This window comes from Sapajus apella, unplaced genomic scaffold (assembly GCF_009761245.1).
Source record: "Sapajus apella isolate SASKATOON/1434 unplaced genomic scaffold, GSC_monkey_1.0 scaffold12, whole genome shotgun sequence".
Classification (NCBI taxonomy): domain Eukaryota; kingdom Metazoa; phylum Chordata; class Mammalia; order Primates; family Cebidae; genus Sapajus; species Sapajus apella.
Window position 1 is genome coordinate 5,856,378 of NW_022436952.1, and position 27,638 is coordinate 5,884,015.

General features: G+C 43.8%; 1 protein-coding gene across 2 annotated transcripts in view; it reads left to right on the top strand.

Moving 5' to 3' along the window:
* Positions 1-19,573, top strand: part of KPNB1 (karyopherin subunit beta 1) — a 35,275-nt gene extending 15,702 nt beyond the window's left edge. Inside the window, exons 10-22 of one of the 2 annotated variants that reach the window (XM_032279829.1) lie at positions 1,816-2,040; positions 3,241-3,432; positions 4,283-4,413; positions 6,373-6,520; positions 6,813-6,884; positions 8,570-8,714; positions 10,241-10,323; positions 10,838-10,945; positions 12,200-12,343; positions 12,469-12,574; positions 13,824-13,938; positions 14,319-14,480; positions 16,469-19,573. In XM_032279829.1, coding sequence (XP_032135720.1) covers positions 1,816-2,040; positions 3,241-3,432; positions 4,283-4,413; positions 6,373-6,520; positions 6,813-6,884; positions 8,570-8,714; positions 10,241-10,323; positions 10,838-10,945; positions 12,200-12,343; positions 12,469-12,574; positions 13,824-13,938; positions 14,319-14,480; position 16,469 — 1,632 coding nt within the window. In that variant the 3' untranslated portion in view covers positions 16,470-19,573. The remainder of the gene's footprint in view (positions 1-1,815; positions 2,041-3,240; positions 3,433-4,282; positions 4,414-6,372; positions 6,521-6,812; positions 6,885-8,569; positions 8,715-10,240; positions 10,324-10,837; positions 10,946-12,199; positions 12,344-12,468; positions 12,575-13,823; positions 13,939-14,318; positions 14,481-16,468) is intronic. The other variant, XM_032279830.1, reaches the window with a different exon arrangement.
* Positions 19,574-27,638: the final 8,065 nt, after the last annotated feature.

The window sequence follows — 27,638 nt, forward strand, 5'->3', positions numbered from 1 at the left end:
CTGTGTCCTGGTTGCTTTGGTTCTTCTGACTTTATGCATCAGAGTGTTTTTTGATCTGGTGTTTGGGAGTATTACCAAAGAGCTGCTATTACTCTGAGGAAGCAATGCTGGTAACTGAGCACTGCAACATTTCTTTGTACACAGGAATGTAATTGTTTTTAGGGATGTGTATAATTCTCAATATAGCAGTTTCAAAGGCCAAGTATAGATGTGCTTGGATTGAAATGAATGCACTGGGTGTTCCCTTAAATTTTCATCTCTCAGGTTTTGTTTGTTTGGTTTGTTTTTTGTTTTGTTTTTTTGAGATGGAGTCTTACTCTGTCACCGAGGCTGGAGTGCAATGGCGCAGTCTCAGCTCCTTGCAACCTCTGCCTCCTGGGTTTAAGTGATCCTCCCACATCAGCCTCCCAAGTAGCTGGAAGTTGCACACCACCATGCCCAGCTGATTTTTGTATTTCTAGCAGAGACAGGGTTTCACCTTGTGGGCCAGGCTGGTCTTGAACCCCTGACATCAGGTGATCTGCCTGCCTTGACCTCCCAAAGTGCTGGGATTAGAGGCGTGAGCCATTGTGCCTGGCCTATAGTTGCTATTTTTAGTCTTTTGACTTAGTAGCATTACTTTTGTATATTTTTATTGTGCTTTTCTTGTTTGAGAACAAATTGTTCTTTGATGGTTTCTGAAACTGCATAGACAACCTGCTTTAAATTACTATGTGGTGTGAATGGCCACAATTAGGAAGCTATACCTTGGATTCCAACTTAAGGGGAGATATTAGTGGCATCTTTCTCTTTTTTGAACCTTCTTATTTGTCTTTGTTTTTTGTATTTTGTTTTTTTGGTGGGGGGAACAGAGTCTTGCTCTGTCACCCAGGCTGGAGTGCAATGGTGCAATCTTGGCTCACTGCAACCATCATCTCCCAGGTTTAAGCGATTCTCTTGCCTCAGCCTCCCAAGTAGCTGGGATTAACAGGTGTGTGCCCCTATGCCCAACTAATTTTTGTATTTTTAGTAGAGATGAGGTTTTACCATGTTGCCCAGGCTGGTCTTAAACTCCTGAACTCAAGTGATCTACCTGCTTTGGCCTCCCAAAGTGCTGGGATTACAGGTGTGAGCCACTGCGCCTCGCCTGATTTTTGAACTTTTGATTGAAACATGTCTTCTTCCCATTCATGAACTCCCTCACTTTCCTGGCCTTTTATCCCATAGGTTAATTTTTGTTGATTTTGGACTTTTCTGAGACAGAGTCTCACTCTGTCCCACAGGCTGGAGTGCAGTGGCCAATCTCTGCTCACTGCAACCTCTGCCTTCCAAGTTCAAGCAATTCTCCTGCCTCGGCCTCCTGAGTAGCTGGGACTACGGGCACATGCCACCACACCTGGCTAATTTTTATATTTTTAGAAGAGACGGGGTTTCACCATGTTGGACAGGCTGGTCTCAAACTCCTGACCTCAGGTGATCCACCCACCTTGGCCTCCTAAAGTGCTGGGATTATAGGTGTGGGCCGCCGCACCTGACCGATTTTGGACTTCATACAGCATACACTCTTGTTTTGCATTTTATTCTAAATGTTTTGCGTGTAGTTGAAATTTTTTCATTCTTGTTGTGTGGTACTAAATGGAATCTTCTTCCATCTGAATCTTGTTTAACAAAGGCTATGCTGTGATGAATGTTTGTGGAAGAGATAAAATATAAATGTCTTATATTTTATTTTCTTGAAGTTTAAGTTCTGAAAACATTCGAGAGTAGTCAGAGGACCTTTAGAGTTTAAATGATCCTTTGGACAAAATCTTAACTAGTGCCATATTTTTTCACCAGGACGAAAATGATGATGATGATGACTGGAACCCCTGCAAAGCAGCAGGGGTGTGCCTCATGCTTTTGGCTACCTGCTGTGAAGATGACATTGTCCCACATGTCCTCCCTTTCATTAAAGAACACATTAAGAACCCAGATTGGCGGTACCGGGATGCAGCAGTGATGGCTTTTGGTTGTATTTTGGAAGGACCAGAGCCCAGTCAGCTCAAACCACTAGTTATACAGGTGAAGCTGAAGGATTTTTGGAGTGGAAAGTAGGATATTTAATATTTAAACTTGCATATCTTTATTTTTCAAAACAAAACTGTAAATTGTCATCTACAAATGTTATTTCTAGATAGCTATTTCCTTTCAGTAAGGGTAAAATATATTTCTTAGGTTATTAACTACATAAGGCAGCATGATCCAGAGACTTTTGAAAAATGCCAAAATAGAAAAGTCACCTTTAATTTCATTGCCCAGAAATACCACTCTTAACTCTGTATTTATCCTTGTAGCTTTTTCCTGTGTGCATGTGTGCACAATAGGATCTTCTGTGCAGATTGATTTACAATTTGTTTCTTCACTTAATACTATGTTGTAAACATTTCCCGATAATTTTTTTTGCACCTAGCACTGATTCCCCATAATTTTTAATAATAGCATTATTAATCTGTTAGTTGGACAAAATGGCATATATGTAATGGAAATGTCCTTATGGAAATATGCTTGTTTTGCTACTATAAATCGTGCTATTGCACTCCAGCCTGGGTAATGAGTGAAACTCCGTCTCAAGGAATAAAAGAAGAGTTTATTGTACTTGAGTTTAGTGCTTAAGGAATTCAGTCTTTCTGGATATAGCCAGATGCCTTCATAACTGTATCCTGGGAATTTTGAGTAATTCTTTTTTGAGATGGAGTCTCACTTTGTCCCCCAGGCTGGAGTACAATGCTGCAGTCTTGGCTCACTGCAACCTCTGCCTCCTGGGTTCAAACAATTCTCTTGTTTCAGCCTCCTGAGTACCTGGCACTACAGGCACCCACCACCACACCTGGCTAATTTTTGTATTTTTAGTAGAGACAGGGTTTCATCATGTTGGCCAAACTGGTCTGAAACTCCTAATCTCAAGCGATCTGCCTGCCTTGGCCTCCCAAAGTGCTAGGATTAAAGTCATGAGCCATCATGGCTGGCCCTCTATCTGAGTAATTCATTGCAGACTACTGAAAGCATTTACACCTAATTCTGAATATAAAATTCTGAACTGGAGTTTTGAAAGTTATTTTCAAATATTTTGAAAGATGTTTCACACCATCTCTTGTAAAATTACAAAAGGATCTTGGTGACTTTTTTGAGTTAACCCATCCATTAGTATTTCTTTTTCTGAGGTAGAAGGTAGCATGAATTTTAATTTTTGTTTTACTTTGCTAATAATTGTTATATTTTCAGGCAATGCCCACCCTAATAGAATTAATGAAAGACCCCAGTGTAGTTGTTCGAGATACAGCTGCATGGACCGTAGGCAGAATTTGTGAGCTGCTCCCTGAAGCTGCCATCAATGATGTCTACTTGGCTCCCCTGCTGCAGTGTCTGATTGAGGGCCTCAGTGCTGAACCCAGAGTGGCTTCAAATGTGTGCTGGGTAAGGGATTTTGTTCCTGGTGAGAAAAGGAGCTTGCCTGCACCATTGGCAAGGAAGTAGAAGGTGTGGGAGATAAATGGATCTGCCTCACTGGAAGGCTTTTTCTGAATAGCATTTTCTTTCTAATTTATTCGGTTAAAATGTGGGGGAGATTCCAACTTCAAGAGCCAGTGGGAGCAGTTGACTCATGGTTACTGGTTCCTGAACCACTTAGAACAGCCATGGTAACCCAGTGGGGAAACTATCTGGACTTGGCTTGCTCTCTTAAATTACTTGGAGACAAAAAGTTTTGATTAAGGTAGAGAGTTGTTGGCTACAAGAACTGTAATTGCTGAGAAGAGAGCAAGAGGGAAGGAAGGTAGGTAGCCTAAATGCTGAGTCAGTATGGCCTAATGTAATTTGTTAAGGGGAGGAGGTTGAAATAAGGAAGGAATGGGGCTCAGAGTCTTTCTGTGAATGGAAACAGACTAAATGAAATGGCAGGTATTGCTGAAAGTACCCTGCTGCTTAGAGAGTTGTTAGATTATCAGACAGGATGATGAGAGATGTCAGATTATCAGTTATCAGACAGGATTTTTGTGATTGAAAACATAAGAAATTAAATGGCAGTTGTTGCTGAAAATACTCTGCTGCTTAGAGAGTTGTCAGATTATCAGACAGGATGAACAGAAAGTACAAATCAAATAAATAGTTAATTTAAAAGATACCTGTAAAATGTTGTCTTGAGATGATCTTGGCAAAAAAAATTGGAGGTTCACTGACACGGCCCGAAAATGTCTTAATGAAAAATGAGATAATCCTAAAGTGTGGGGTTATTTCAGAACTAACATTAAACTTATCTGCATTTCAGGCTTTCTCGAGTCTGGCTGAAGCTGCTTATGAAGCTGCAGATGTTGCTGATGATCAGGAGGAACCAGCTACTTACTGTTTATCGTCTTCATTTGAACTCATAGTTCAGAAGCTCCTAGAGACTACAGACAGGTAATGATATTCCACAAAAATGAGGGACATCTTTGCATCCAAGTTCTGTTGCCTTCTATGTGGAGGATATCTAGCTTAATCATAGAAACATAGTGAGAAAGGACAAGACTCTACCTTGTCTAGAGGAATTAAAAGAATCCTGCCAGGTGTGGTGGCTCACGCCTGTAATCCCAGCACTTTGGGAGGCCAACGCAGGTGGATCACCTGAGGTCAGGAGTTTGAGAGCAGCCTGGCCAATATGGTAAAACCCCGTCTCTACTAAAAATACAAAAATTAGCTGGGCGTGGTGGCGGGCACTTGAACCCATGAGGCAGAGGTTGCAGTGAGCTGAGATGGCGCCCCTGCACTCCAACCTGTGGGACAGAGTGAGACTTTGTCAATTAGCCAAGCGTGGTGCATGCCTGTAATCCCAGCTACTCAGAAGGGTGAGGCAGGAGAATTGCTTGAACCTGGAAAGCGGAAGCGGAGGTTGCAGTGAGCTGAGATTGCACCATTTCACTCCAGCCTGGGCAACAAGAGTGAAACTTCGTCTCAAAAAATAAAAGAATCCCATGATTGATTGTTTGGTTTGTTTAAAGATGGAGAAAGAAATACAGATTCTGTCTACCTTAGAACTGTTCAGTTTACAGCTGAAATCTAAAAATAGTATAATTTCTCTACTTTCTTTTTAAAGAGTAATTGATCTAGAGAGGTTACTTCATTTTGCAGTGTTGACAGTTAATAGGAGTATTTTGTTGTAAGAGAAATGATAGCACTCATTATTAATTTGATTGCCACCAAATCATTGACTTCCTTTTTGTTTGTTTGATTTTTTTTTTTGAGACAGAGTCTTTCTCTGTCGCCCAGGCTAGATTGCAGTGGTGAGATCTCAGCTGACTGCAACCTCTGCCTCCCAGGTTCAAGTGATTCTCCTACCTGAGTCTCCTAAGTAGCTGGGACTACAGGCACACACCATCACGCCCAGCTAATTTTTGTATTTTTAGTAGAGACGGGGTTTCACCATGTTGGCCAGAATTGTCTCCATCTCCTGACCTCGTGATCCACCCGCCTTGGCCTTCCAAAGTGCTGGGATTACAGGCATGAGCCACCACTCCCCGACAACTACCATATTTTTATATGGGATCAAGAACTTGGGGTAAATACAGTTGACTTATAAACAAGCTTTTGAAATGTTGTTTAAAGGGGATTATAAGTTGGAGACAACCTTTAATGATTCATGCTTTATGTCAGCTATACCTAAAGTCATGAACAAAGTAAACCTTCAGGAAGGGAGCTGAGCACAAAATGTTTTCTTTTGTTTCTTTACTTTTTGAGACAGAGTCACGCTCCTGTCGCCCAGGCTGGAGTGCAATGGTGTGATCTTGGCTCACCACAACCTCCCAGGTTCAAGCGATTCTCATACCTCAGCCTCCCACATAGCTGGGACTACAGCTGCCCACCAATGTGCCTGGCTAATTTTTATACTTCTAGTAGAGACGAGGTTTCACCATGTTGGCCAGGCTGGTCACAAACTCCTGACATCTCAGGTGATCTACCCACCTCGGCCTCCTAAGTGCTGGGATTACAGGTGTGAACCACCTGTGCCCGACCAAGAAAATTGGGATATTTTCTTCATAACTATTCAGACAACCTGTTAAATTGTTAACATGGTTCTTTACCATTTCAAACTATTTTTCCCTCTGTAATTTTAGCTCATTTCCTAAAGGGCCATTCTAAATTTTAACTATCTGGAGACCATAATGAACATAACTGTCTGGAGACCATAATGAACATAACTGTTGGCTCAAAGGACTTGAAGATTTGGTTCTTAGATATTATGTTTCCAAACTCAAACCATGTCTGCAGTCATACCAGTTTCTAAGTTTCTATTTTGGGCAAGACAGTGTCTATATTCTCTGTATTATTCTCTGTCCTTTCTCCTTAATTGAGCCTTTAAGATTTTTGCTGTGTTCTTTACAGACCTGATGGACACCAGAACAACCTGAGGAGTTCTGCATATGAATCTCTGATGGAAATTGTGAAAAACAGTGCCAAGGATTGTTACCCTGCTGTCCAGAAAACAACTTTGGTCATCATGGAGCGACTGCAGCAGGTGCTTCAGATGGAGGTAAGACCTAAGAAGGCCCCTGACTATGGGTGGGTATAGGGCAGTACTTTGGACACCTAGGTCTATTTTCCAGATTGTTCTGTCTTTTTGGTGTTTATATATTTTCTCAGAAAGATATGAAGCTTATTTAAAAAAAATTGTACCTTAACGTTAGCATTGCTTGTCATGGTTTACTCATACATGTGTTATATATATTGTGGGCTTGTTGTTGTTGTTGTTTACTTTCCTGTGTTAGCATTAGGGAAGATTATTGAATGGTTATGTAGAGTATGTTTTCTTCTTTTCCTTGTAGTCACATATCCAGAGCACATCTGATAGAATCCAGTTCAATGACCTTCAGTCTTTACTCTGCGCAACTCTTCAGGTATGATGGTGCCATATCATTTCTTAGTAACTCCAGGGAAGATAATTAATATCTCAGTATGACAAGTTCATGTATACACAGAACTGAAAAATGGTATAGATGATGCTGATCAGAAGCTGTTCTCAGAAGACTTTGGTCTGTGATTGATGGATTGGGAGAGGAATTTCCCACTGGCCTTTCCTCACTGTCTAGAAAGATTCAAGTCCTACTTTATTTACAGACGGTCTAGATATAATCTTGATAAACTCAGATCAACTTGACTTCTCCCAACTCAGTGTACACTCATCAAACCTCCCTCCCTCACTCTTGTTTGTTTCAACTAATGTCACGGTGTAGAGAAGGAAACTACTTGATGTTTGATGGTTCCTCCCAGTTGTAGAGCTCATTTGTGTTGACAGCTTGAATGGTTTTGGTTTTTTGATTTTGAAAAACAAAAGAACTCTTGGTTTTTAATTAGGTTATTCAAGCCTAGCTCAGTCAGATTTGGTTCCCAGCTATAGTTCACTTGGCTAAAAATAAAGCCTTGAGTTTGTACCATCATCTTTTGAAACATTGGTGTCAGTGACATTAGTTGAAACAAGAGGAAGAAATGTTTGGTGAATGTATATTGAATTGAGAGAAGTCAAATTGGTTTGATTTTGATCAAGATTATTTCTAGACCATCTGTAAATGGGTAGGATATAGGAAGGGTTGCTTTTTGTTTGTTTTATGAAAAAGAGCTCTAAGGTAACAGGGCTTTCTCTAAAGCTGAAGTAATTTAACTAGTAAGACAAGACTATGGAGGCTACCAGCATGGATTTGTCAGACAGTAAGACAAATAAAATGCAGAGGACATGACCTGCACAATGGAGGATCAGCTCACATTGGTTCTGAATTGAGAAATTCAGAAACTGGAAAATGTTAAAATATATTGCTGGCTGGGCGCAGTGGCTCACCCCTGTAATCCCAGCATTTTGGGAGGCCAAGGCGGGTAGATCACCTGAGGGTCAAGAGTTTGAGATCAGCCTGGCCAACATGGTGAAACCCCTTCTCTACTAAAAATACAGAAATTAGCTGGACACAGTGTGTTGTGTGCCTGTAATCCCAGCTATTTGGGAGGCTGAGGCACAAGAATTGCTTGAACCCAGGAGGTGGAGGTTGCAGTGAGCAAAGATAACACCACTACACTCCAGCCTGGGCGACCGAGTGAGACTCTGTCTTAAAAAAAAAAAAGTAGGGGGAGGGCTAGGTGCAGTGGCTCATGCCTGTAATCCCAGCACTTTGGGAGGCCGAGGAGGGCAGATCAGCTGAAGTCGGGAGTTCGAGACCAGCCTGACCCACATGGAGAAACTTCGTCTCTATTAAAAATACAAAAAATTAGCCAGGTGTGGTGGTGTGCACCTGTAATCCCAGCTACTTGGGAGGCTGAGGCAAGAGAATCGCTTGAACCTGGGAGGCTGAGGTTGCGGTGAATCGAGATTGCGCCATTGCACTCCAGCTTGGGCGACGAGTAAAACTCCATCTCAAAAAAAAAAAAAAAAGTATTGCTAATGATTGGTATTATCAGAGTTTTTGAGTATAAAAAGTACATTTGGCATACGCAAAAGAAAAAAAAAAAGGACTTAATTGATTTCTAAAAGGAAGGTATACTGGTCTGATTGGGAGATTTGGAATCAACTGATCTTGAACTCTTATTCATTTCACAGAATGTTCTTCGGAAAGTGCAACATCAAGATGCATTGCAGATCTCTGATGTGGTCATGGCCTCCCTGTTAAGGATGTTCCAAAGCACAGCTGGGTCTGGGGGAGTACAAGAGGATGCCCTGATGGCAGTTAGCACACTGGTGGAAGGTCGGTGAAAAATACTGTCTGGTCAGGGAATGTCTTTAGAATGCAGGCATTTCAATGGCCTTAAATAATTGTCACCCAGGCTAGAGTGCAGTAGCATGATCTTGGCACACTGCAGCCTCCACATCCTGGGTTCAAGTGATTCTTCCACCTGAGCCCCACCCTCACCCCCCGCCCCCGACACACCAGTAGCTTAGACTACAGATGCACACCACCATGCCTGACTAATTTGTATATTTTTGGTAGAGACGGTTGCCCACGCTGGTCACAAACTCCTGAGTCAAGTGATGCTCCTGCCTCAGCCTCCCAAAGTGCTAGAATTATAGATGTGAGCCACCATGCCAGGACGTTAAAGAATTTTTAACTACAGAAAGCATAGTCCCTTTACTGGGGCATGAGTCACTTCAAAGTTAGATTGAACTTAAGTATAAATTTGTATAACTGCCTTACTGCCTTGTCAGTCTGTTTAAATGTGGAGTCAGTTTGCAGCTAAGATTGGCTGAGTGATTTTTTGTTTGTTTGTTTGAAATGGAGTCTTGCTGTTGCCCTGGCTGGGGTACAGTAACATGAGCTTACCACAACCTTCACCTCCCACAATCAAGCGATTCTCCTGCCCCCGCCTCCTGAGTAGCTGGGATTATAGGCATGAGCCACTGTGCCCAGCCAAAAGTTTCTATTTTCTTTCCTGGTACTTGGTATCACCTGGTTTGGGTTGTAATGCTTTGGGCTCAGATTGACACACCATGGTGCCTAGTATGGGATGAAATGAAACATTGAGCACATTCTAGGAATTGATTTTCTGATTTTTACATGTATGACTGTAACATTGCTTTAGGGAAGCCATATCTGACTTAAGACTCTTTGAAGGGCCATTACAAAGCACTTAAAGAATCTGGAATGCCTCTTCAGGGGTGGCTTGTAAGTACATTACTAAGGCCATTTACCTAAGGACCACTCTCCTGAGGACCAGACCTATTTTTGGCATAAACAGTCTATGTCCAACTGGTCTGTCAACATTTGACCACCCTTCTGAAAGGGCAAGGAAGTTAATTTTGGCTCCTGTAGTGGCTGATTTGGATCTGAAGCCCAGTGCTGCTTTTCCTTACCGTGGCTTGTTAAGCCCTTGATGGGATTGCCGAAGGACCCTGCTTTGAAGCCGGCCTGCAGAAAGGACACGCTATTATCAGATGAGGTGGTGGACAAGAGGCAGTATTGCTGGTTCAGCCCATTTAAAATTAACCTCAATATTCCTTGAGGTCCATACCATTTTATTGTATTAGCGGAGTAAAGACCTATTCTGTGGAGAGTTAGCATTGTCTCTGTGGCATAAGAATTAGGGCCTTTCCAGCAATAATAAATGTGGCTTATGTAAGCCTTCAATGTCTTCATGATAGAATCAGTAACTGACTCACATTCCACCTGACCTGTTGAGTGGAGTGAGTACATTTTGGGAGAGGTAGGATGGGTTATTTTGGCCTACTCTGTAACCCTGTGGTGCTGTCATTGACTAATAGTTTGTTTCATTACAGTGTTGGGCGGTGAATTCCTCAAGTACATGGAGGCGTTTAAACCCTTCCTGGGCATTGGGTTAAAAAATTATGCTGAGTACCAGGTAGGATATGCTTTTCAAAATAATATATTCTCATTTATACCTGATAGTCACTGTAGTGCAGATAAAACCAGGTTCTTACACCTTAGGTAGTTTTTCCTTATACATTGTCCCAAAAGGCAAGCTGCTTTATTCATTGCCTGAGCATTTGAACTGGAAGTAGTCCATGAAAAACAAGTTATTAGATGCACCAGATAAAGGCTCACAAGATGACTATTTATTTGCCTAGACAGTACTGATGCAGGAGCAGCTATAAAGTTATCAGCACCCTGGAGAGCAAGGCTTTTTTTTTTTTTTTTTTTTTTTTTTTTTTTTTAAACTTTTGTCAGTAATATCTCTCGGATAGTCTTTGTTCACTTCCTGCTGTATTGGTTGTTAAAAAAATTAGGCAGAGGGAAGATGTTTTCTCCTTTGACTTTAGGTTCAAGTGATAAAGGTCCAGCAGCTAGGTAAAAGTAATATCTTACCCCAGCAGGCAGCCTTTCTGTTAGAAGATTATATCCTTGATTCTTGGCAGGTTTGTTTGGCAGCTGTGGGCTTAGTGGGAGACTTATGCCGTGCCCTGCAATCCAACATCATACCTTTCTGTGACGAGGTGATGCAGCTGCTTCTGGAAAATTTGGGGGTGAGTGTCTACACACAATCTAATTAACCAGTCTTTGAAGAAATCAACAATTGGAAAGATAGTTAAATGTCAACATCAGGCCAGCTGCGATGGCTCGTACCTGCAATCCCAGCACTTTGGGAGTCTGAGGCAGGTGGATCACAAAGTCAGGAGTTCAAGACCAGCCTGGCCAACATGGTGAAACCCTATCTCTACTACAAAAACTAACTGGGCGTGGTGGCAGGCGCCTGTAATCCCAGCTATTTGGGATGCTTTGGCAGAAGAATCACTTGTACCTTGGAGGCAGAGGTTGCGGTGAGTCAAGATTGCGCCATTACACTCCAGCCTGGAAAAGAGTGAAACTGTTTCCTCCCACCACCAAAAAAAAATCAACATTAGTTACAGGGAGCTGTAAGCTTCTAGAACATTGGCTGTGGGCTTATAAAGAGAGGAGTTGTTCATTTCACAGATTATGTTAAAGAAAGATTGTAAAGTTGAGACGGAGTCTAGCTTTGTCACCAGGCCGGAGTTCAGTGGTGCAATCTCAGCTGCACCTTCTCCCTCCCGGGTTCAAGCGATTCTCCTGCCTCAGCCTCTCAAGTGTCTGGGATTATAGGCGCACACCACCAGGCCCGGTTAATCTTTGTAATTTTAGTCGAGGCAGGGTTTCATCATGTTGACCAGGGTGGCCCCAATCTCCTGACCTCATGATCTATCCACCGCAGCGTCCCAAAGTGCTGGGATTACAGGCGTGAGCCACTGCGCCTGGCCACAAAAGATTGTAAAGTTAATTAAAGGAACATTTATTCTACTAGAGATTTTTAAAACAGTAAAATGCAGAGGAAAAGTAAATACAATGGTCCTTGACTTATGATGGAGGTAGGTCCAAATAAACACATTTTAAAGTGGAAAAATCATCAAACCATCATGAGTAGGGGACCATTTGTATATTATACCTCTTTCCAGAGATAGCCATCATTAATTATTGTGTGCGTCTTTAAGCTTTATACCCAGCTTTGCTACTTTGCTTCTGTATTCTCAGACGAGTCACTGGATTGACTCTTAAGTCAGTCTTTTCATGTGTAAAGTGAGAATAGCAGTACCTGGGCTAGCTTCTTAGAATTAATGTGAGGTGCAAATGGGAAAGGTGGTGTAAGCTATAAAGGACCATCCAAATATTTAAAATCAATAGTTGCTTGTTAGAAATGAGTTTCTTGAACCTTTGGACCAAACAAGTTTTTATTTTTATTCACTTTTCCTTTTGTTCCTTGTCAGAATGAGAACGTCCACAGGTCTGTGAAGCCACAGATTCTGTCAGTGTTTGGTGATATTGCCCTTGCTATTGGTGGAGAGTTTAAAAAATACTTAGAGGTTGTATTGAATACTCTTCAGCAGGCCTCCCAAGCCCAGGTGGACAAGGTAAGCTTGAAGCTATCTTGGCTATTCTTTAAGTCCAACTGAAATTGGTGGGACTATTGACAAACATACAGCTAAAGGTGATCAGCACAATGTAGGTTCTGTTCTTTGTTCTTTGTGTCTTACAGTCAGACTATGACATGGTGGATTATCTGAATGAACTAAGGGAAAGCTGCTTGGAAGCCTATACCGGAATTGTCCAGGGATTGAAGGGGGATCAGGAAAACGTACACCGTTGAGTATACAACCCTTCGTCCACTGGCCAGTGTGCACTTAGTCAGATGGGCTATGTCTGTCATTCTGTAGCTCGCTTGTGAACTAGCACCTGTTGCTTAAAGGCAGGGAGAAGGGGGAGCAGTGCCCTAATGAAGTGAGTGGCTTGGGGAAGACTATAGATGATTATTTTTGCTCTGCTTCTTTCTATTTTATTTAATTTATTTATTTTTGAGCTGGAGTCTTACTCTCGCCCAGGCTAGGGTACAATGGTGTGATCTTGGCTCACTGCAACCTCCACCTCCCAGGTTCAAGTGATTCTCTTGTATCAGCCTCCAGAGTAGCTGCAATTACAGGCATATGCCACTACGCCCAGCTAATTTTTGTGTTTTTAGTAGAAGCGAGGTTTTTGCCTTGTTGCCCAGGCTGGTCTTGAACTACTGACCTCAAGTGATCTGCCCTCCTCGGCCTCCCAAAGTGCTGAGATTACAGGCTTGAGCCACTGTGCTTTTTGGTGACAGTCTCACTCTGTCACCCAAGCTGGAGTACAAGTGGCATGATTGTGGCTCATTGTAATCTTCACCTCCCCGGTTTACCTCCCCAGTTCAAGAGATTCTCATGCGTCAGCTTCCCGAGTAGCTGGTACTACAGGCATGCACCACCACATCTGGCTTTGTATTTTAGTAGAGATGGGATTTCACCATGTTGTCCAGGCTGCTGTCGAACTCCTGAGCTCAGTCAGTTGGCCTCCCAAAATTATGGGATTACAGGCGTGAGCCACTGTGCCCGGCCCTCTGCTTTTTTTTCTCATATATCTTGAGCGTTGCAAGGGATGCGATTCAGCAAGAGTGTTGGGGGGGGCGGGCAACCAACATAAATGCTTCTGGTGTCAACTATGAGTGGAAGGTCCCCTACCCCCTTCCCACCCTTGCAAGCTAAATCGGAGTTTTGGGGAATCAGAATTCCCATTACTTGTTCTTGTGGCTGTTTGGGGAAATTTTTTATGTAACCTTTGGTATCATTAGCTCAGGAAAAAGTTAAATTTGTTTCTTCTATATTTGCCTGTAGGAAAAGGAATATTTGTCTCTTCTGTTGACTTGAGGGAATGACGCATTAATCAAAGGAAGAATAATTTGATATAACTGTGCTGTGCATCTAGTTATCCAGCTTGGACCTTGTTGATAGGGTTATAATAGTTGGAAATTTTGAAAAAGGATGTAGTCCTGTCATATGAGGGACAGCTGCATCAGACCTTCTCTCTCTTTTGTAGCGGATGTGATGCTGGTACAACCCAGAGTAGAATTTATTCTGTCTTTCATTGACCATATTGCTGGAGATGAGGATCATACAGATGGAGTAGTAGCTTGTGCTGCTGGACTAATAGGGTAAGTTATACCCTGCTTCTAAGAGCTGAATAGAACTACTCACGGAAAATGAGAAAACATGTAGTAAGTAATTTTGAGAGTAGCATGGATAGCAACAATTCACTTCTTTGGCACAGAGATTTCTTCTTTGTAGAACCCTTTATGTCCTGTTTTGAGTGTTTATGTGATATTTATTCCAGACCGTCAAGGTCTCTATTGTACTCCATTAAACTCTGATGTTGATCAACAAATTGCCTCTGTTTAGTGACCTCTATTGAGGGTTTTATTTATCTCTGAAATTTGCTAAGAAACCCATAGTCAGCTTAGCACTGGTTTGGAAGGCTCAAAACATACTGGTATGGGGCCAAGAGCTCATTCTCAGCTGTGTTTATTTTGCACAGGGACTTATGTACAGCATTTGGGAAGGATGTACTGAAATTAGTAGAAGCTAGGCCAATGATTCATGAATTGTTAACTGAAGGGCGGAGATCGAAGACTAACAAAGCAAAAACCCTTGCTACATGGGCAACAAAAGAACTGAGGAAACTGAAGAACCAAGCTTGGTAAGATCTTGCTTCTACTGTCCTCTTCTACTTCCTGGAGGAGGGGAGTTCTGTTTTCTTTAGGCCATTCTGGCAAGCACTGCCTTCTGGCATTTTTTTTTTTTTGTTTGTACTCTTTTCCATTTAGGTGCTTCTGGGTCAGGCAACCTCAGTTTTTCTTTGAGCCAAATAGTTGACTCCTCATAGTGATGGAGAATATAACTTTTATAACTGGAATTCACTGAAATTCCCACAGTATTTTGGGTCCTAATAAAATCATCAGTAATGTCATTTCCCCCAATTCTCTTCTCTGTTTTTTATTCCTTTCCTCATGCCCTCCTCTTTACAGCAGTGCTTTTAGACATTGCCTAGCTCTACAGAAGATTTCCAAAGGCAAAGTTGTCTGGCCCCTACTTTTGATTGTGTGTATGTGTGTGTGTGTGTTTCTTTTTGAGATGGAGTCTCACTGTCACCCAGGCTGGAGTGCAGTGGCACAATTTTGACTCACTGCAACCTCCACCTCCCAGGTTTGAGCAACTCTCTTGTCTCAGCCTCCCGAATAGCTGGGATTACAGGTGCATGCCATGCCACCATACCCGACTAACTTTCTTTTTTTCTTTTTTGAGACAATCTCGCTCTATTGCCCAGGCTGGAGTACAGTGGTGCCATCTTAGCTCACTATAACTCTTCCCTCCTGGGTTCAAGTGATTCTTCTGCCTTAGTCTCCCAAGTAGCTGGGACTACAGGCACGAGCCACTACACCTAATTTTTGTGTATGTGTGACGGACTCTTGCTTTGTCACTCAGGCTGGAGTGCAGTGGCATGATCTTGGCTCACTGCAGCCTCAGCCTCCCAAGTATCTGGGATTACATGTGCCCGCCACTGTACTTGGCTGATTTTTTTTGTATTTTTAGTAGAGACAGGGTTTCACCATCTTGGCCACGCTGGTCTTGACCTCTTGACCTCATGATCCACCTGCCTCGGACTCCCAAAGTGCTGGGATTGCAGGTGTGAGCTACCGCGCCCGGCCCAATTTTTGTATTTTTAGTAGAGACAGGGTTTCACCATGTTGGCAAGGCTGGTCTTGAACTCCTAACCTCAGGTGATCTGCCCACCTCAGACTCCCAAAGTGCTGGGATTTATAGGTTTTTTTTTTTTTTTTTTTTTTTAAAGTAGAGACGGGATTTCAGCATGTTGGCCAGGCTGGTTTTGATCTCAGGTGATCCGCTCATCTTGGCCTCCCAAAGTGCAGGGATTACAGGCGTGTGCCACCATGCCAGGCCTTGGCTCATATTTTGAAATGCAATTTGTTTGGAGACAGGGTCTCCTCTGTCACCCAAGTTGGAGTGCAGTGGTACAATCATACCTCACAGAAGCCTCCAGCTCCTGGGCTTTAGTGGTCCTCCTGTCCCAGCCTCCCAAATTGTTGGGACTACATGCAAGCGCCTCCATGCCTGGCTAATTTTTACCATTTTTAGAGACGAGGTCTTTTTTTTTTTTTTTTTGGAGACAATCTTGCTTTGTTGTCCGGGCTGGCGTGCAGTGGTGTGATCTCGGCTCACTGCAACCTCTACCTCCCGGTTCAAGTGATTCTCTTGCCTCAACCTCCCGAGTAGCTGAGATTACAGGCATGCACTACTACGCCTGGCTAATTTTTGGTATTTTTAGTAGAGACGGGTTTTACTGTGTTAGCCAGGAAGGTCTTGATCTCGTGACCTCGTGATCTGCCCACCTCTGCCTCCCAAAGTGCTGTGATTATAGGCGTGAGCCACTGCACCCAGACTGAAATATGGTTTTAATTTCTTTCCCTGTTAATTAGTTATCTTACCATGCAGATCTCAGTAAAATTGGCTCTTTTGAGTTTCCCTCCCACCCTCTGATGTAGGTGCTGATAAGAGCGAGTCGATGGCACAAAGGAAGAGAAGAGTGTCAATCCTTGAAAAATTGACAAATTCCATTCAGTTTATGTGATCTCAGAGATTGACTTTTTTTTTTCCATCTGTTTTCAGATCTGTCACCATTGGGATGATAACCTGAGGACCCCCACTGGAAATCTCCAATCTTTTGAAAAACCTGGAAGTGAGGAGTGTGCACGGATGCTGAATGTTTGGGAATGAGAGGATGAGTGAGTGAGGCTTGAAAACACACCACATTGAAAATCCTGCCACAGCAGCAGCCGCAGCCACCAACAGCAGCGCTGTTAGTGAGCTAAGTAAGCACTGACTTCGTAGAAAACCATAACATCGGCCATCTTGGAAAAGAGAAAACAATGGAGTTACTTATTAAAAAAAAAAAAAAAGAAAGGAAAAAAAGAAAGCTGTCTCTTCCCAGGAGAGGCTAGAAGTAGCTTTTCTGTCTTTTGGCCGGTGCCGAGTGGAATGACTGGTTTGGGAGAGGAGGAGGGACTGGGTTCAGCTGTGGTGCTTTGTTGTAAAAGGCAGCCTGGCCTTTGCTACTGAGGAGAAAGATGGAGTCTGGGTCTCAAGCCCACCTTCGCTGTACCTTTGCCACATGGTACTGTATGCTTGCCGGCTAGAAGGAGGGTGAGGGATTTTTTTACAGTCTGAGAATGAGTGTGTGTGAGTGAGGCGGTATCCACATTCTCAACTTCAAGTCATTGCAGTTTTCTTTTTCCCAGAAAACAAGGGGTTAGATGTTGCATTTCATAAAAACTAACCGAAGTTCTGTCTACTGATGCAGCACAAGAGATGTAAAAAAAAAAAAACAAAAGAAAAAAAAACAAACAAAAAGAGGAAAGACGCTCTTTAGGTTTTGTTTCGGTTTTGTTTTTTTTTGTTTTTGTTTTTTTTTTTAATTATTATTACTCTAGGGAAAACACTGACGAATGGTCAGAGCTCCTATCCTGATCTTTTCATCAAGGCGCCTTTCCTAATATGGTTCAACTGTGAATGTAGACGTGGGGGGGAGGGGGGAGAAAAAGAAAACTCTGGCGTTAGAGGATATAGAAAAATAAAAGTACAATTGTTACAAATAAAGAACACAGACTTCAAAAACAAAATAAGTCACAACCCAAACAAACCAAAATTTAAATGATCTGAATTGGCAGCACAAAGAAAACGCCCTCTCCTGACTTGTATTGTGGCAGTCTGAACGCCCCCAGAAAATTGTGCCAAAGAGTTTAGAAAAACAAATACACAATAAAAGTAAACACACATACACACAAAACAGCAAACTTCAGGTAACTATTTTGGATTGCAAACAGGATAAATTTAATGTTCAAACAATCTGATAAAATAACCGTTTGGAAACTGCTTGGCCTTCTGTTCTTTTATTTGATTGACTACAATGCGGTATTGGTCTCTTGCTGCACATCAAAATCAACCAACAAAAAGAAAAAATTGTGTGTGTGTGAATACACACACTAACTAGAACTCTTGTGATGAAAATGGCACTTGAAAAAGGTTATATTTTTCCACTGAAGTTGAAGGTTAATAAAATGGTGTCAAACGTTCCCCTGGTCACACACTTTAATATTTTTTTAGAAGTGTGATGTGGTATGATTACCATAAATCAGACTTTAATTATTTTCCCTTGTACAAGGGAACAGGGCACCCTGAATTTTAGACTCAGCAATAAGAAGGGATGTTGGTGAGCTTTGATCCTCTTGGTTTTGCAGTTGTTAGGAGTTTTTGCTGGCATATGCTGCTTTCAGAAAAACCAAGAAAGTTTTAAAATTGCTTCCTGGTCCTTAGAGGACTAAAAAACAAGACCCTCATTCCCACTTTCATTTCCACTCTAGCAAAAAGTATGGGCTTGTGTTTTTCTCCAGCTTGTTTATATCTTCCCTTCCATGTCCAAGCCTTCCATTCGTAAGTGGGACTGGCTCATTTTGCCCATCCATATGGCAGCATCTCTAATAGCTCTTGTACAGGGTATCAGATATTGTGCCTTTTGGTGCCAGGTTCAGAGTCAAGTGCCGATCTATGAACCAGTGTACAAAAAAAAAATTTTAAAAATCCAGGTATTTGAAGGAGAGACGCTCCATTGTGAATAAAGAGCTCATACCAGCTCCTAAGCCCTATTAAGAAGAGGCATGGTCCTCTAATGCCTTGTTTCCATTTCAGTTGTTTAAAAGAGAGAATGATGTACTAACCATTCCTGATTATTAGATAGGGTTGGGTCAGGGCTTAGGGAGGGGGCAGAAATATTGGGGATAGAAAAAAAATCTGATCATTCCTCAGTGCTACCCGTTTCTGTCCTGTGTGGGCTGCTAAGCTAGACAGCAGGAGAATAAAGTACACCGAGAACCATAATGAAAAAAACCTTCCGTGTGTTTTGTCATGTTTTGTTCCAGGGAAGCAGTTGATGAGTGCTGTTACTAATGCTTTCTCCCAGATCCATTCAATGGTGGAGAGGAGGAAATGGGCTGGTTGGATGTGGTCTTGGTGCCTTGCAGTTATTCTGCACTGGTTATGCATTTAATCCTCCTCTTTTCTAGTTTTTGCTAGTGGATTTTCCATAGTCTGGGTATTTGTCCTTAAATCAATTGTACCACCTAAGGTAACTGGATGCAAAATGCATTCTGTCCACTCACTGTCTGGGCTTTCCCCACCCTAGTCTTGGCACATTCCTTCAAGAATGTAGTTACCGTCTGCTTGGGAAGATGTCAGTGCAAATGTGAAGAAAATGGGCATCGGACTAGGCTTTGGTTTGCCACAAGTGGCAGCTGCCTATATCAATTACATTTATTTAATTTTGCTTTTCATTTTTCCCAGTTCTCAGCCCCCCTCTGTTGAAATGTTGGAATTTTTGCTGTCAGAGGCAACTGTAATATTGCCTTAGGGACTTGCGGAGAAAGGGAGGGGAATTGCTCAGCATAGTGTTTTAACTTTCAGAACCAAGCAATCTATTTACTCTATTTAAGAAGTGTGTTAGTCTGACTTTAAGAGAAATCCAAACTCCATCAGCTTTTGATAGCATCTTGGTTTTTGAAACAATTTCAGTCTGTAATTGGCATTCAGAATGCCCTTGGCATGCCAGTCTGTGTGATGGCATTTAAGACCTGTAAAACACTTGAGCCCAACTCGATTAACCAAAACCGATAACCACCACCTTTATCTTCTAAATAAAGTCCGCTTTATTTTTATTTTCAACATCTTGCTGCTGCATTTTTTTTTTTGTCTGAAATGGTGTCATCTCCATGGAGGTGAAATGGTTTGAAAGAAGTTGGAATGTGTGGTGAGAGGGGTGTGTGTGTATGTGTTGGGGGGGAAAGGAAGGACACAGTTTGAAATGGACTCTACATAGTAAAACGTGATATAGATCAAACAGTGTCCTACTAATGAGATAGGGAAAAAGTATACATGGAGGAGGTTTTGTGTTTGGAGAGTTTGAAGCAGTAGCAGAGATTGTCCTCTGCTTTATGTCTATTTCTCAAGCTAATGTGTCATCCAATGGATCGTCCAAAAGTTGGCTATTCATTTAGTTTTCATCATGTATTTCATTTCTACTTGTATCCTCTCTCCCCCAACACCCTGCCCTCCCACAGAAATGGAACGAGCACTAGTTTGGGATTTAGGAGACTGGGCCCTTTCCTTAACCCTGCTGTTTATTAGCATAGTGGCGCCTGCAGGCCAGTTCATGGAAATACACCCTTTCTTAGTTGATGTTGAGCAACAAAATGAGGGCTGTAGCCTCCATGTGGCCTTTCCCCTTTTCTGATTGTACATCCTGTTAGAAACTTTTGATCATGCATACCCCATGTTTTTATAAATTATTTACTTGGACTATTATAACCACATACTGTGTAATTATAAGACAAAAAAGAGAAAGTAGAAAGCAGATGATAAATAGAAGTTCTAGTATTTCTAAATCCACTTTAGAGGTTACTGAGTTATAGAGAGTAACTTGTGATTCTTACAAGGCTGCATTAAGTCCTGAACAGCAATGATTCACTGAGAACATTTCTCCCCTGAAGGTGAGGTTTGAGAAAAGCAGTTCGTCAAATGGCAGAGAAGAAGCAACTGCTCCCACAAGAAACCCCATTACCATATACCTGCTCCCAAAACAAACACTCAGAAATATACAGTGCAAGCCTGCAGTTCTACCTGGCCTCCACGGTCCCAGGTTGACCCACCTGAAGTGAAAAATGGTAAACACTGAGATTTTATGTTTCAATGTGTACCACAACCTTAACAGTGAGTATTCCTGTTTTACTGATGAGGAAGGGAGGGCAGAAAGATTGACTTATCAGACCAAGGTCACTTACAGCCAGAATTCAGAGCCAGGTCTGTCAAACCAAGACCACATTTGCCCTGGACAGATGCTATGAACCTCTTAGTGATACAAAACAAAGGTCCATATTGCACATATTTAGGATACCTCATCCATTTTCTTCCCAGCGCTATCTAAAAGTATATTTTAAATGTGTTGATTTGTTGCCAGTTTCCCTCAGTAAGTTCCCTAATACAGTGACCTTGGCTGCCTTATTTAGTATGCTCAGCTGAGAGAGCGCCTGACATATAGTAGACTTTCGATAAATATTTGTTGAACTAATGACATGTCAGTACAGTTCACAGAGTTCCTGTGATGGCATCACTTAGCTGTTGAAGGGCAGAGCATCCAGAAACCTAGGAATGTCAAGAGCTGCAGAAAATGGGTTTCTGGCTCTTCCCTTGTCTGCTCGATGACTTCAGGCCAGCCTCTCAACCTTGGATTCTAACTGAGGGAATGGGAACAGGATTAGTGAATAGTCATTATTTACATGATCTTTTTTAGGTACTTACACTAGCCCTGTAATAAGTGTCTTTGGTAGAGTAATAATTTCTATCAACACTATAAGGAAGGCACCATTTTAGTCCCATTTTACAGGAGGAAATGGAAACAGGCTAAGAACCTTGTCTAAAGTCCTGCAGGCAGTGCTAACCTTTCAGACTTAACACCTCAAGGCTACATTGTGTACCAGTGTTGTAAGTGAGCTTAGAGATAGCAGAGAGAACCCTGGATAAAAGGTTTTTGGAATTCAGGAGCAAAGCCATTCTGTCTTAATTCTACAGTAAGTCCCATTATTAACCTTTGGTAATTGCCAGACTTAATTCAGTGTGTGTGTGTGCGCGTGTGTGTGATCAGCTTCTCTCCTAATTGGAATTTGAAAGTGTGATCAGCTTCCCTCCTAACTGGAGTTTGAACCAACTCAGTTTTCCCTCTAAGCTGGAAGCTTTTGGGAACCAGGGCTGGGGGATGGGCGGTTGTTGGTGCTTGGTGGCCAAAAAGGCCACTAGGCTGCTGAGTAAGCTCCACATGTGAATTATCCCAACTCCGTCAGCTGATCCCATGCACAGCACAGGCAGGAGGCCTTCAAAGCCTGAGCTGTTCCCTCCCAGGTGCTCCTTGGCCACAGGTTACCAAGCTGAGCTGTCCTCAGTGTGAAATGTACTTTTTTGTCTAAAAGGAAAGTACATCTCAGCTTTGGCAATCAGCATTAGCTCTGGATGCAGAGGGGCAGCCCTTCACCATTTCTGAAGGAAATAATTCACAAATGACTCTGTGTGAATAAGCTCTTCATAGCAATGAGCAATGCCTGCTATTTTCTGGGCATTGCCCTTCAAAATATTTTAGTCTTTTGAGTATGACCTTGGGCAAATTCTCCAACTCTTCTGATTCTCTATTTCCTCCTGTAAAACAGGAATCCTGGCCGGGCGCTGTGGCTCATGCCTGTAATCCTAGCACTTTGGGAGGCCGAGGTGGGTGGATCACCTGAGGTCAGGAGTTCAAGACCAGCCTGGCCATCATGGTGAAATCCCATCTTTAAAAAAAAAAAAAAAGCCGGGCGCGGTGGCTCAAGCCTGTAATCCCAGCACTTTGGGAGGCTGAGGCGGGTGGATCACAAGGTCAAGAGATCGAGACCATCCTGGTCAACATGGTGAAACCCCGTCTCTACTAAAAATACAAAAAATTAGCTGGGCATGGTGGCGTGTGCCTGTAATCCCAGCTACTCAGGAGGCTGAGGCAGGAGAATTGCCTGAACCCAGGAGGCGGAGGTTGCGGTGAGCCGAGATCGCGCCATTGCACTCCAGCCTGGGTACGAATCCCGATGAAAGATAATGCATATTTCCTCCTGTAAAACAGGGATCCTGATGAAAGATAATGCATGGATTAATTAACCAATCAACTAATGGCCAGGCACAGTGTATGCCTGTAATCTCAGCACTTTGGGAAGCCAAGGTGGGAGGATCACTTGAGCCTAGGAGTTGAAGACCAGACTAGGCAACATAGCGAGACCTTGTCTCTACAAATAATGAAAAACATTAGGCTGGGCGCGGTGGCTCACGCCTGTAATCCCAGCACTTTGGGAGGCTATGGCAGGCAGATCACCTGAGGTCAGGAATCTGAGACCAGCCTGGCCAACATAGTGAAGCCCCATTGCTACTAAAAAAATAAAAATTAGCCAGGGGAGGCTGAGGCAGAAGAATCGCTTGAACCTGAGAGGTGGAGGTTGCAGTGAGCTGAGATCACGCCACTGCACTACAGCCCGGGTGACAGAGCGAGACTCTGTCTCAAAAAACAACAACAACAAAAAAAATAGGCGTGGTGAGAGGATGAGGCAGGAGAATCACCTGGGCCCAGGTGATCAAGTATGTAATGAGCTGTGACTGCACTACTGCACTTACCAAATAACCATTTATGTGTCAGACAGTGTCTAAGACATTGGGATATAGCAGTGAACTAAGCAAACGAAGTTTTCCTATAGAGCTCACATTCTAATGGATAATACTTAGTCAATATTCAATAATTCAATATAATTTTTTTTTTTTTTTTTTTTTTTTTTTGAGATGGAGTTTCACTCATGTTACCCAGGCTGGAGTGCAATGGCGCGATCTCGGCTCACCGCAACCTCCGCCTCCTGGGTTCAGGCAATTCTCCTGCCTCAGCCTCCTGAGTAGTTGGGATTACAGGCACGCACCACCATGCCCAGCTAATTTTTTGTATTTTTAGTAGAGACGGGGTTTCACCATGTTGACCAGGATGGTCTCGATCTTTTGACCTCGTGATCCACCCGCCTCTGCCTCCCAAAGTGCTGGGATTACAGGCTTGAGCCACCGCGCCCGGCCTTCAATATAATTTTTTTAAAATTCTGTTTAGGAGATAGAAATGAACATGGTTGTGGAGCAAAATGAAGCACATATGGAGTTATAAACAAAAAACATTCTATTCCCTCCCAAACCCTGCTAATTCAGTTAGAAGCTCTGCATTACCTCCACAGGAATTTGGGGACTTGGTGAAGGAATGTCTTTCTACCACTGCCCTAACCTCCAATCTGATGGAAGCCCTGCAGCTGCAGTAGGAGTCCTGGGATGATTACACAGTGAATGGCTCATTTTCTAGGGTCTGGAACTGGAGGGTGAAGATGGCACCAAGATCCTGCATTGTCATATGGGGCTAATCAATTTTCCTGCCTGCCAGATTCCATTTGTGTCATCTGGGTTTTATTTTGATTCAGCCTCTTTACTGGCTGCTAATGTCACCTCCTCCTACTCTTTTCAGGTAAGAAGGGGACAGAAAAGACAAAGTCTTTCTCCAGAGCAAGAGTCATGGGAATGGGAGAGTCTCTCCCTGGTGGTTTCCAAGGAAGAAACACTGGCAGGGCCAGCTCTAGGGGCTGGCATTTGCACTGTCTCTCCTACCATAATAATTGGAGGCAGATCCTCTGTTACCACACCTGTGACGGCCATTTAGAACTGTTTTATGTGCCGGGCGCGGTGGCTCAAGCCTGTAATCCCAGCACTTTGGGAGGCCAAGGCGGGTGGATCACGAGGTCAAGAGATCGAGACCATCCTGGTCAACATGGTGAAACCCCATCTCTACTAAAACTACAAAAAAATTAGCTGGGCATGGTGGCACGTGCCTGTAATGCCAGCTACTCAGGAGGCTGAGGCAGGAGAATTGCCTGAACCCAGGAGGCGGAGGTTGCGGTGAGCCGAGATCGCGCCATTGCACTCCAGCCTGGGTAACAAGAGCGAAACTCTGTCTCAAAAAAAAAAAAAAAGAAATGTTTTATAACTCATGCGTGACCACGGTCCACCACTTTCCGCACTCTTCCCGCCTTGGCTCCTGCCTCACTTCCCCTTTTACCATACCTCCTATTATTGTCTCCACCACAGTGAGCCCTGCTAATATCAGGGGCTCTTAGAAAAGATGCAGACCAATGTTCAGCTTTCTCAGATGAGGAAACAGGCCTAGGGAAGTGAAGTAGCTAGTCCTAAGCCACACTGCCTCATTTATTTATTATTTCAACAAAGAACATACTTTCTTACTCTTTTAAGATTTAGCTTAACCAGGCACGGTGGCTCATGCCTGTAATCTCAGCATTTTGGGAGGCCAAGGCAGGTGGATGGTTTGAACCCAGGAGTTTGAGAACAGCTTGAACAACATGATGAAACATCGTCTCTAAAAAAATACAAAGATTAGCTGGGCATGGTGCTGTGCACCTGTAGTCCCAGCTGAGGTGCAAGCCACGACACCTGGAGGCTGAGGTGGGAGGATCACCTGAGCTCAGGAGAGCAAGGCTGCAGTGAACAAAATCGCACCACCGCACTCCAGCCTGGGTGCCAGAGCAAGACCCTGGCTTAAAAAAAAAAAAATTAAATCATAAAAGCTCATCAAAGAGACCTTCTCTGAATACTGTGAAGCAGATCCCACCTTCCCATTCTTCTCTAGTGCTGCCCCTTGGTGTTTCTTCTTATTCTTTACCACAATTTCTTTTTTCTTTTTTTTCTGAAATGGCGTTTCACTCGTCGTCCAGGCTGAAGTGCAATGGTGTGATCTCGGCTCACTGCAACCTCCACCTCCTGGGTTCAAGTGATTCTCCTGCCTCAGCCTCCCAAGTAGCTGGGATTACAGGGACCCACAACGACACACCAACTAATTTTTGTTCTTTTAGTAGAGACAGGGTTTCACCACATTGGTCAGGCTGGTCTGGAACTCCTGACCTCAGGTGATCCGCCTGCATCAGCCCCCCTAAAGTGTTGGGATTACAGGCATGAGCCACTGCGCCCGGCCCTTTATCACAATTTCCAGTGGTTTTACTTATTCATCTTTTTATTTTTCTGACTTCTCTACCATATTGCAAGCTCCACGAGAGCAAGAGACATGTACACCTGTTAGAGACATGTTCAGCACTGTATTCTCAGCACCCAGCACATAATAGGTATTCAATAAATCTTTGCTGAATAAATATATAATGAGCAGGTACCAACCCTCAGGGCACCTGAGGATACAAGGATGGATGGGATATAATCCCTGCTCTCAGAACTGCCTGGTATGAGCAGCAGAACTAGAAACAGAGAATGCAATGAGATCACGTCCAGATTGGAGGAGGGGGAGGATTTTAGGGCACCTAAACCAGGCCTAATCTCTGTTGGACTTTTGCCACCAACCACTAGAACCAAGGACAGAACCATGTGACTGCACCCTGATAGGTGACTCAATTAGGCCCTGAGCATCCGAGCAGCAGCAGGGGCTGACGAATCATCCCAGAGACTGTGTGCTCGGAGGGACCTGGGACCCATTACCATCTCCAGTGAGAAAGGGCTTGACAGTTGGTCTCATGGGTCCTGTTTGTGGCCAAGTCCATGGTCACCAAGGGTCCCAGAGACAACCCCATACCTCCTAGCCTAGCCTCCAATCTTCCGCCTGGTCCCTTGCTTCAGAGGAGATCTTGGGGAGTATTAGGGAAAGGAACATCTGCCTAGCCCTTGGGATTAGTGGGGTGACAGATGTCCCTGCTGGTTTGCCTTCATATCTAGAGGGTAGATGGGATACCTCACAGCTCAGAGAAAGCTAGTGTTTCAGAGAGTAAGTGGCTGACCTGCCTTCCTGTTCTGGACTACAAAAGGGAGCTGGTGCTGGCAGGAAGGACTGAAAGGGAACCCAGCAGGAGGAGGAGGAAGGAAGGCAGTGAGAATCCCCTTCTATGAAGAGGAGTCTAGAGCTCTGGCTGGCTCTCCTGTTAGGAGCAGCTCACCTGTCAGTCCAACCTTCTCCCAGCAGTGAGGAAAGATGGCAGCTGCTGCTTCCCAAAGCTCACAGAGAGCAAGAAACCTTTTTTTTCCATCCTCCCCCTTGGAGATTCCCACCCTCCCACCTCAGGAGCCAAAAAGGTAGGCTCAGGTTCCTAGCAGCCTTCGCAGCTAAAGGCTGAATCTGCCAAAAGCCCCTGCTCCGCTCCAATTATCCCCTGCTTCCAAGGTTTGCCCCGCTGTCCACAGAGGATGCTCTTTAGCCAGAGTCCTCCAGGGTTCTCCTGATCATTCCCTACCTGCAGCTAGGCTGACCATGCCTCTGTCCACATTGTTTAACCCATCAGGGAATACTCGAAATGGCTCGTTAACACTTCCTGAGCATTCGCAGGCCGCATTTGGTTCTGATCCCCATTCTTCCTCCATGAGAGTGCTTAGGTGGGGCAAGATCTCCAACTTAGAAAGGTTAAAGTAACTTGCCCAAGGTCACACAGCAGGAAAGTGCAAAAAACTTGTTTTTCTTGCCTAGCAGTTTGGCAGGTGCTCAAATAATCTTTGTGCATAGGGTGAAATCTGTTGTTTCTTCATTGCCCTGACCTGTGGGTACTTGTGGGTGGCCGGGAAGTGGTGTGCGGGGAGGATTGCTGTCCTTCTTCCTGAATGAATCTTTGACTTCCTTAGTTCACTCTTACTTCCATAGAAGTTACAGCATTAATCTCTCTGCACCCTATGTTCAATGTATTTATCACAGCAATGTCCCCTTTTCCAAGAGCAACGAAGAGTAGATCTAATGATTTCCTTCTCAAAAGCTCAAAGACCAAAAAAAAAAAAAAAAAAAAACCTCCAAATATACAGTCCTGAACTAAACAACCCAAACAATCAAAGCACCAGCGGAGCCCCTGCACCGACCGCAGACGCCCCTAACACACGCCACCACGCCACACTGCGCCGGGAGGCGTCGGGGAGGGGGCGCCAGCGCGGGCAGCGGCCGCCGCAGGGAGCCCGGTGGGCTCCGGGAGCGCTGCCAGGAGGAGATGCATCGTGGGGGCCGCTGCCCCTTGCCACGTGGTGGTGGCAGCGGCGGGGTCCGGGGCGCCTTCCCAGCTGGAGAAAGCCGGAGCAGCCGGGGAGGAGGAGGCGGAGGAGGCGGCGGCGGCGGAGGAGGAGCGGGGCGGGCGGGAGGGAGGGGGGGGGGGGGAGG